At 45.8% G+C, this 10,501-nt stretch overlaps 1 protein-coding gene across 1 annotated transcript; it reads left to right on the top strand.

Annotated features, from left to right (window-relative positions):
- The first annotated feature begins 6,267 nt into the window (after positions 1-6,267).
- Positions 6,268-7,514, top strand: LOC131707326 (uncharacterized). The gene is made up of 2 exons (XM_059009766.1): positions 6,268-6,699; positions 6,919-7,514. The coding sequence occupies exons 1-2, from the start codon at positions 6,330-6,332 to the stop codon at positions 7,425-7,427; spliced, it is 879 nt and encodes a 292-aa protein (XP_058865749.1). The 5' UTR covers positions 6,268-6,329; the 3' UTR covers positions 7,428-7,514.
- Positions 7,515-10,501: the final 2,987 nt, after the last annotated feature.

The raw sequence follows: 10,501 nt of genomic DNA on the forward strand, positions 1-10,501 counted from the left end.
GATCATCCTCTGCAGACATCGCCACAGCTCACCAAGCACTTGTTAGCTTGCCCGGAGTGGGGGGCGCCCTCTCCGCCAGGCCCACCAGAGGTTTCCTCCCTGCAGGGGGGGTTTTCCTCTCCACAGTGCGGACGGCTTATAGGCATAGGTTGTCTACTAACATCTCTTGTCTTTTCTCTTTTCTTCTAGCTTTTGTTTATGTGTGCGGCTCTGCGATCTCTTTTCTATCCCATGGTGTGGTTCTTGCGGGGAGCCGGGGGTCCTCTTTTGGGGGGAAGTGAGTCTCACTCCCCCGGCTGTCCGGGTCGGCCTCTCGTCTCAACCACTGCCGCCCGGCTGTTCCTCGCCAGCCTGAGGGGACCCCCGGCCACATCCTATTCTTCTGCTGCTTATGCGCTAAGCCTTCCAGGCCTCAACCTTGCTGTCCCATCTCCTCTCTTCTATTTCAGGTCCAGGACCATTTCAGCCCCCTCATGCAGTAGGCCGTGCCTCCACCTGCCGAGCGGGCCCCGACCGAGGGGGGGGGGGGGTTCTCTGTTTTCGTCTCTCCTAAACGGACCCGAGACACTTTTTCCTAAGCTCTCCACGCCGCCCAGCTGCCAGCTTAGCTGCCTGAGGATGCTGCACTGAGTTGCGAAGAATCTGTCCTTTTGTCCTGTTCGTCCCCTTCCTGTCTCTTGCTCCACTAAACGCCCAGCAGCCAGAGGATGCTGCCTGACCCGTCGGGAGCGAGAGTCAGTTTGTTGTATGTTATATGTCTAAACTTTGCTCTCTCTCTCACTTTTACGTCACCCAGCAGTCGGAGGATGCTGCCTGACCTGGCGGAAAGTGTTTATATCTAATCCTTTGCTCTTCTCATGTCTCCCTCCCTACGTCGCCCAGCAGCCAGAGGATGCTGCCTGACCCGACGAGAAGGGAAAACTCTTCGTCCCCCCTATCTCGTCCTGCTATCAGTATCTAACCTCAATGTTACTAAGCACCATTCCCAAACTCCAGCCCTCAATCTCGCCATCCTTCAAACTCGTCTCACTCTTAAACTCTCAAATGTCTCACCCCTCTCAAGCCTCCTAAGCAACCGGAGAAATCCTCTCATCTGGTCTCATTCTTAATATCTCACTCCCAATTTCGCCTCCTCTCAAGCCCTCGTAGGCAACCAGTGAATTAATACTAAAACATTGTTTCAAAACCTCATAGCAATATAACCAATAAATGCGAGATACAATAATACCATTAATATGCTTACCTCCTATTATAAGGAAGAGTAGCGTGAACAAAAGAGAAGGACTGTTCTGTAGAGATCTGCAAAGGATGGACCACATAGCTCTGCCCAGCTTGATTGTGGTGGTCTCAGTGTGATCAGCCCAGGGTTTTTATACAATTTTCGTCCCATTGAAAGCAATGGGAAGCCCCAATTAGATCCAGTCATCAATCTATATGGACACACCTTATCTCTTGGCAAACAGTAATCTCTAAAGAAGTTAACCAACTCTTCAGACTCAATTAGAGTCATATGTCAACAAATCAACACTAGCCCATGTTCTCATCCACTCATTCTTGGCCCCCCTCCTTCATCTGAAAAGTTAGGTGAAGCAGAGTTCACAAAATCCCTGCAACCTTGATTCACTACTTAATATGGGTGCATTATAAAAAGGAGTGGTGTTTTAAATATATGCAACACCAATATAAGAAAAGTGGTGTTTTTTTAATATATGCAACACCAATAGTTATATCATAATATAGCAGTATAGTTATAATGATTACATGAACTTGGCTTTCAAAAATATATTCCCTCATGTCATCTCACTCTCAAATTAATTTCATTCTTTCCTTACAGGTGTGTGTTTAGCAGGTATTATAGGGAACTTCCATCTTATATCTTTTTAATGTAGAGTTTTCTCCTTATGGAAAACCTAACTATTTTACTGAGCTGTAAAGCTGTAATGTTTTTCTCCTATGGGCCCCTGGTAGCTTGAACTTAATTGACATCCAGATGACCCTGTATTTTTCAGCTATACACATACTGGCTAAAACCAGCTTGCTGGAGACACCTCTTTTCTTGCCAGGTTTAATAGTGATTAATGTTCCCTAGAACTTTCCTTACACCTGTATCTTACGTGCTTGTTCCGCCCGGCAACTAACTATCTTAGGTGCTAAGACCATCCGTTCTAACTCCCTATTTTTGCAGTCCGGCCCGATACTATAAGCCTTCTGATAAAAAAATTCCGGCTTCTTCCCACCAAAGAGGCCTTCCAGCAGCTAATATTAATTTCTCCAAGGGCAGGCTGATAGAGAGTTCAAGAAGACAGGTCACATAGAGTTTACTCTCCTAAAACCTATCTCCTGCTTTTATTCTTCATTATTTATTCAATCCTTTTATTTTGTATTTTAAACACAACATCTTTTTATGCTGCGTCTTTTAACTTCAGAGTCAAACTAGTACATTACTTCTTATAGCGTATGGCTGCTAACCTTATTACTTTCTGCTAGCAGCAGTATATCCGCAATATTACAATAGGATTTTATTCAATTTTTCTGCTCTCTATTTGTGGTGTATCTTCTGACAATGCTTATTTTTCTTAAGTTATAGTCTGCTTTTACTCTAGGTTGTTCTTACTCACCTACTTATTTTAAAACTGAATTACAAGCAGAAACCTACTCAAAGCGAGGTCTTTTAATCCTTTTCTGTTTTTCTCTTTCCCTTAAGAATACTCCTAACTCCTTTTCCCTTTATATTCAGAAGTTATAATTCTTGAATGCAAGCACACAGTAATTATTTTCATTGAATTAGGACTCAGTTTTTAACTATGCTCATCTTGATAGAAAACAGCTTCAGGTATGCTATCATATTAAGCAAAGTGAATCATATGATCTTATACATAAAAATTGTTCATAGTACACTATTTAAACTAACAATAATTACCACTACCTATGATTACATGTTACCACAACAATCTATACCATTTAGAACAAGCATATTAACATACATCTATTAGTACAGCATTATTCTGTAGTCAAGCTGAAAAGTCTTAACAGAGATTTCAGCACTAAATTCTGGGAATCGTGCCAATTTTAATAAGAGACTGCTCAAGGCCGGCCAGTGTATCAAGTTGTACCAGATTCTGTTATACGGTCTTACAGAGAGAGCACTTTACAGTATTTGTTACAGACTAAAGATTATTCAAACATTACAAATGGTTACAGCACATATCATCTCATTAATACATTTCATTTTTAAATCATCCAGTCCATGTCCAATGTTTCAGCTCGTTCCCAGCAGGACTCCACTTCTGTCTTGGGTTCAGCTCGGGTCGGCTCTGCAAACACCACAATACCTATTTTGCTCTACATTATTAGTGGGCAGACTTAATACAACTGAATCTGAATCAATCGAGGAGCCGTGAACTCTAGCCACTGAAATTCTCCATGCAAAGGAATCCAATTTCTTACTACACATAATAACTGGTTCGAGGTCACCCGTGACAGTAAATTGGTGTTTTTTTTATTTTAGATACTATTAATTCCTATTCCTATTATTATTATTATTATTATTATTATTATTATTATTATTATTATTATTATTATTATTATTATTATTATTAATTTCTTAGCAGATGCCCTTGTCCAGAGCAACTTACAATTGTTAGAAGATATCACATTATTTTTACATACAATTACCCATTTATAAAGTTGGGTTTTTACTGGAGCAATCTAGGTAAAGTACCTTGCTCAAGGGTACAGCAGCAATGTCCCCCACCTGGGATTGAACCCACGACCCTCCAGTCAAGAGTCCAAAGCCCTGACCACTACTCCACACTGCTGTCCTATGTTAGGAGGAACAATAAAACAAACAAGTTACAAGAAATATCACAGTGTTTTGTGTAAAGATTTTTACACCATGATAATAAGGCTACCCCTCCAGGAGTAAATATATAGCAATATCTGGAAATGTGTTGGAATTGGCATTTAACTAGTTTTGGTACGAAACTCTTTGTAAGACAAATTATATGAACAAGGATTTTAGCTGGCTTGCCTGCCTGGAAGAGAAATCCGCCTTGCAATGGATTACAAGAGGTTATGTTTTTCCTCTCCTGAGTGCAAACACTGTGATAACAATATAGTGAATGGACAGAGATGGGTTGAATGCATTAAAATTACTTGTTATGGGTGCAAAAAGAGTTTGCATGTTCTCCACAATATGTTTTCTCATTGTGGGTTTCCTCCCACAGTCCAAAGACATGCTGTTCAGGTTGATTGATCACTCTAAATTGCCCTGTGTGTGAGTGAGTGTGTGAGTGTGTAGTCCTGCCTTGTGCCCTGTGCCTGCCAGGGAAGGCTCCGGCTCACCACGACCCTGTAAAGGATTAAGCGGTTAATGATAATGGATGGGTGGATGGCACTTCATAATACTGTATGTACAACATACAACATACCTGGTGATGGTTAATATTATTGTATAAATATTCACAGCAAAAACGTTTTTTGTTTTTATATACACAAAAATCGCATATTAAAAGGCTACAAAATCTTTATAGGTTTATTACACTGAACAAAAATATAAACGCAACATGTAAAGTGTTGGTCCCATGTTTCATGAGCTGAAATAAGAGAGCCCAGAAATTTTCCATGCACAGAAAAAGCTTATTTCTCTCAAATTTTCTGCACAGATTTGTTTACATCCCTGTTAGTGAGCATTTCTCCTTTGCCAAGATAATCCATCCACCTGACAGGTGTGGCATATCAAGAAGCTGATTAAACAGCATGATCATTACAAAGGTGCACCTTGTGCTGGGGACAATAAAAGGCCACTTTAAAAGGTGCAGTTCTCACACAGCACAATGCCACAGCTGTCTCAAGTTTTGAGGGAGTGTGCAATTGGCATGCTGACTGCAGGAATGTCCACCAGAGCTGTTGCCAGAGAATTGAATGTTCATTTCTCTACCATAAGCCGCCTTTTTTTGAATTTGGCAGTACATCCAACCGGCCTCACAACCGCAGACCACGTCTAACCACGCCAGCTCAGGACCTCCACAACCGGCTTCTTCACTTGCAGGATCGTCTGAGACCAGCCACTCATACAGCTGATGAAACTGTGGGTTTGCAAATCCAAAGAATTTCTGCACAAACTGTCAGAAACCGTCTCAGGGAAGCTCATCTGCGTGCTCGTTGTCCTCACCAGGGTCTTGACCTGACTGCAGTTCGGCGTCGTAACCGACTTCGGTGGGCAAAGCTCACCTTCGATGGCCACTGGCACGCTGGAGAAGTGTACTCTTCATGGATGAATCACAGTTTCAACTGTACCGGGCAGATGGCAGACAGTGTGTATGGCATCGTGTGGGCAAGTGGTTTGCTGATGTCAACGTTGTGAACAGAGTGCCCCATGGTGGCGGTGGGGTTATGGTATGGGCAGGCATAAGCTACGGACAACAAACACAATTGCATTTTATCGATGGCAATTTGAATGCACAGAGATACCATGACAAGATCCTGAGGCCCATTGTCGCCGCCATCACCTCATGTTTCAGCATGATAATGCACGGCCCCATGTCGCAAGGATCCGTACACAATTCCTGGAAGCTGAAAATGTCACAGTTCTTCCATGGCCTGCATACTCACCAGACATGTCACCCATTGAGCATGTTTGGGATGCTCTGGATCGACGTGTATGACAGCGTGTTCCAGTTCCCGCCAATTTCCAGCAACTTCACACAGCCATTGAAGAGGCGTGGGACAGGATTCCACAGGCCACAATCAACAGCCTGATCAACTCTATGCAAAGGAGATGTGTCGCGCTGCATGAGGCAAATGGTGGTCACACCAGATACTGACTGGTTTTCTGATCCATGCCCCTACCTTTTTTTTAAGGTATCTGTGACCAACAGATGCATATCTGTATCCCCAGTCATGTGAAATCCATAGATTAGGGCCTAATGAATTTATTTCAATTGACTGATTTCCTTATATGAACTCAGTAAAATCTTTGAAATTGTTGCATGTTACGTTTATATTTTTGTTCAGTATGTGTAATATATACACACAGTATATATTGGTAACAAAACACAGTTCCATTTACATCCAAACACACTGAGAAAGCACAGAGAAGGTACCAGGAATGTGTTCTTCAAGACAACCCTACTTTAGGTCTAGTCTTCAGCACACCCCTTACTAATACTGTACCTTTGCCATTAATTCTGTTATATTTTACTTTTGTCTGTTCTTGCAGTGAAGAGTACAAAATGAAATTTCTGGAGTCAGTTTTCCTCTTTCTGAAAAAAGGGGTCGGCGCGATTGATTCACTCACAACGTTTCTGCTGACTGCAGACAAAGACCACATGGAACAGGACTATAAGAAAATCAGGAGCATGATTGAAGAAGCTACCCAGAGCGTGTTGAAAGCAGAGACGGTTTCCAAATATCAACTCGCAAAGGTTGATGAAAAATATTTGGTATTAACTACACAGAAGAGCTATCTAGAAAGGGAACAAACCAACAAGATCACAGAATTGACTAATCTGAAAACCAGGCTTGCATCTCACAATGAAAACTTGGTGACCAGTAGACATGCTTTGGAGAAGGCATATCAACACGAACAAACTGCACAACAAGACCTTGATAATGCCAGAGCAAAGTATTGTGAAGAAGAACAGAAAAGGAACATCGGAATTGGATTGATGTTCATACCCATTATTGGGCCAATAATTGGTAAGTATTTGGATGTGTAATTCTTTTCACCCATACTCTGTTATCTAGGATCTTTGTAACAAACACAGCATATTGACAAAGAGGTCTGTATTCTACCACCATTGTGTGGATACCAGTATTGTGCTATTGTCACAAATAGCAGGACACAGTGTTTCAGATATTGTGAACTGACTACGAAACAGCTTGTTGAAATGCATGTACTCTATCACACCATTACAGGAGGCACCATGATTGGCATTTCTCAAACGGCCATGAACAATGCAGCGGATGTTACCAGGCATGCAGAAGCTGCTGTGAGTCAGTGGAGAAGTGAAGTCAGTAACTTTTCAAACGCAGTGGCCAGATGCAGTGATCTCGTAAATGGTAAGCAGAATGAAATCTCCAGCACCAGCAGCCGTTCGCAGGAGATTGATTGCACGCTGCAGCAGTTATCCCAGAAGCGGACAGCCACTGCTGAAGTGCAGAAGAAACTCCGAGACGCCACCCACTTCCTGAGCACCCTGGCTGGAAGAGTGCAGGTGTCCGAGGTGCAGACCAGGAGCGTTCTCTTCTTCGATCCTCTGATCACCATACTGGAGGACATATCTCAGCACATAGACCAGCTCTCAGGGAATGAGGAATACCAACTTCTCTACCAGCAGGATAGCAAACCCATGATAGACAGGCTGAAGGAAAACAATCCTAAACTCAAAGCTATCTGCAACACAGGCGATGGGAAGTTTTACTAAGAGCTTCCCCTGTACTGTTAGTGCTTCACGCTGTTTGCATTTCTCATTTAAGATGTCAAATCTACTTGATTATTTTTGTGGAAATCAGGCTTTTGTGATAAGGTGACTAACTTTGCAACTGTTAGTAGTGCAGGTTTATGTTATAAGTTTTTCAGATTTTTGGGGGATTTTTTTTTAAAATCGCGTAGAATTATTTAATGAAAAAATTGGGTGAAATTGTGTGAAACACGGTTAGTTTTAAGGATGTCAAATTCCCAGATGCTGCAATAAGTGGCTGTGTCTTGGTATTGATGTCATTGTGATCTATATGAATTGGTAAGGGGAATGACTTTTATCCATGGGATTGTAATCAGTGTGTGAATGTTGTTCTTGTTTGTTGCTATTTCAATCTCAGTTCTGCCTCGATTCATGTGATGTGTTCACACTCATTGAATCATTCTAGATAGCTGTGTTTATATTGAGTGTTCATCCTGTGATCTGATGAAGGCCCTGATGAAGGCTTGATTGGCACCTAAATGCATGCATCTCAAAACGCTGTACAAACACAGAGAACCATCTATACATACAGCATATTAAGAGTATACATAATATAGAAAGAAATGACACAAATCAAAAACCAATTCATACGGGTGTGTAACGTGTAAGCAATTCAGCAATGTAACCTGGAGCTCAACTGTTCAGAGCCTTATAGCTTAACAACAGTATTTTAAAATCAATCCTGCTCTCAAACCGGCAACCACTGCAAAGAAGCAAGAACCGGTGTAATATGGGCACCCAGTTTTGTGCCAGTTAAAATGTGAGCAGCGGAGTTCTGAATATATTGTAGCCTGCTGATAGCAGCCTTGGAGACACCTGCAAACAACACATTGCAATAAATCGAGCCAGATGCAGATGACACACTGTGACAGTCTGGCTCGCAGTGGTGTGGTGGATGACGTCACGGACCAGGAAGTAACTGACTCCAAACAGTGGATGGGCGGGTGAAACCGAGTGCCAAAGCACTCAGCGTATTTAATAATAAATAAACAAAATATTTAAACAAAATACAAACAAAAGGGCACGAGGGCCAAACGAATAAATAAACAAACAAGTAAGTGCCGTGCTGGATTATCCAGCACGTATTAGCAATTGTTTTTTAAATATTATTCCTTCTCTCCGCTCCCCGTACTCTCTACTCCAACACCCCAACATCAAGTGCAGAGAGCTGCAGGTTTATATACTCTGGCCGAGGGATTAACTAGTTGGTAATTATCTTATTATCCCCCGGCCAGAGTCTGCACGCGTTTGGTAAGGATGCATGACTGTCAGCTATTTAAGTAATCAGTAGCTGATCAGCCATGCATCCTCACGGGGTTTTTAAATAATAATAAAAGACGCGGCGCTTTTACCCGCGCCGCAAACAAAAATACAAATAATAATAAATAGGGGCGGGACACTCCGCCACACATGCCCCCCCTTGTGCGCAGCACACATGGCCCCAACGGCCACCTCCCCCCTCAGTCTTAAAGTCCCGGAAGAGGGGGAAGCAAGTTACTTCTGGGGGGTGGCCATGGTGGAATCTCTGGCACCCCCCCATTCTTCGTGGCCGGCAGCTCCCTCTTCCGGGGCTCCCGCCACACTCTATCCTGCCGCGAAAGTGCGGCTGGGGGAGCTGGTCTCCTGACCTCTCCCCCCTTCTTCATGGCCGGCAGTTCCCCTCCGTGGGGCTCCGACCACATGATCTCCAGCCGCGAAAGTGCGGCTGGGGGAGCTGGTCTCCTGACCTCCCCCCCTTTCTTCATTTCTGGCAGCTCCCTTTCATGGAGCTCCGGCCATCGTGTAGCGACCCCAGGCGAAGCAGGATCCCTGGCGACCCCAGGTGAAGCCGGACCCTCGACGACCCCAGGCGAAGCAGGATCCTTGGCGACCCCAGGCAAAGCCGGACCCTCGACGACCCCAGGCGAAGCAGGATCCCTGGCGACCCCAGGCGACGGCAGCAGCAGCGGACCCTCGGAAGGCGACGGCAGCAGCAGCGGACCCTCGGAAGGCGACGGCAGCAGCAGCGGACCCTCGGAAGGCGACGGCAGCAACAGCGGACCCTCGGAAGGCGACGGCAGCAGCAGCGGACCCTCGGAAGGCGACGGCAGCCGCAGCGGACCCCCGGAAGGCGACGGCAGCCGCAGCGGACCCTCGGAAGGCGAACTCGGGAGGGGAGCCCCTGGCCATAGAGGCGGCAGCGGGAGCTCCACTTCTCCCTCGTACCCTGTGTCCTGTGGAGAACAAAAGGCAGCCCCAGGCGATGCAGAACAGCCATCCCCAGGCAATGGCGATGGTGGGAGGGGAAAGCAGTCCTCCCACAGCGGCTGAGACGGAACCAGCAGGTATTTACCCTCTGCTGGTGGAGCTGGGAGTGGCAAGCAGTCCTCCCACGGCGGCTGAGGCGGAACCAGCAGGTATTCACCCTCTGCTGGTGGAGGTGGGAGGGGCAAGCAGTCCTCCCACGACGGTTGAGGCAGAACCAGCAGGTATTCACCCTCTGCTGGTGGAGGTGGGAGGGGCAAGCAGTCCTCCCACGACGGTGGAGGCGGAACCAGCAGGCATTCACCCTCTGCTGGTGGAGGTGGGAGGGGCAAGCAGTCCTCCCACGACGGTGGATGTGGAACCAGCAGGCATTCACCCTCTGCTGGTGGAGGTGGCGGAGGCAGAGGCAGCTCTTGCTGCTCTGCTCCTGGTGATGGTGGAGACAGAAGCAGCTCCTGCTGCTCTGCTCCTGGTGGTGGTGGAGACAGAGGCAGCTCCTGCTGCTCTGCTCCTGGTGGTGGTGGAGGCAGAGGCGATGGGGCGGATGCTGGCCACTCAGAGGGAGGCTGTGGCGGTGCTGGCTCCCTCTGCTGTGGCGGCTGGGCTGGTGTGTGCCGTGCTCCCTTCAGCAGCATAAATAGAGGCTGCTGGGGAACACCAGCATCCTGCCCTTCTCCCCCCCAGAAAAATTCAGGGGGTTGAGCCTGTAACTCCTCCCCTTCTGGCTCTTGGGACTGCAGCTTGGGTCCTAAGGCTGTGGAAGCGCAGACTTCCACCTCTTGGGCTATGGACGC

Source organism: Acipenser ruthenus, chromosome 39 (assembly GCF_902713425.1).
Source record: "Acipenser ruthenus chromosome 39, fAciRut3.2 maternal haplotype, whole genome shotgun sequence".
Lineage (NCBI taxonomy): Eukaryota > Metazoa > Chordata > Actinopteri > Acipenseriformes > Acipenseridae > Acipenser > Acipenser ruthenus.

What these genes read in the sequence shown, in the direction of transcription:
- LOC131707326 (XM_059009766.1), top strand. Translation starts at nt 6,330, where the DNA reads ATGGAACAGGACTATAAGAAAATCAGGAGCATGATTGAAGAAGCTACC. An exon ending in CATTATTGGGCCAATAATTG is followed by an intron (nt 6,700 to 6,918) that starts GTAAGTATTTGG and finishes ACACCATTACAG; the next exon opens with GAGGCACCATGATTGGCATT.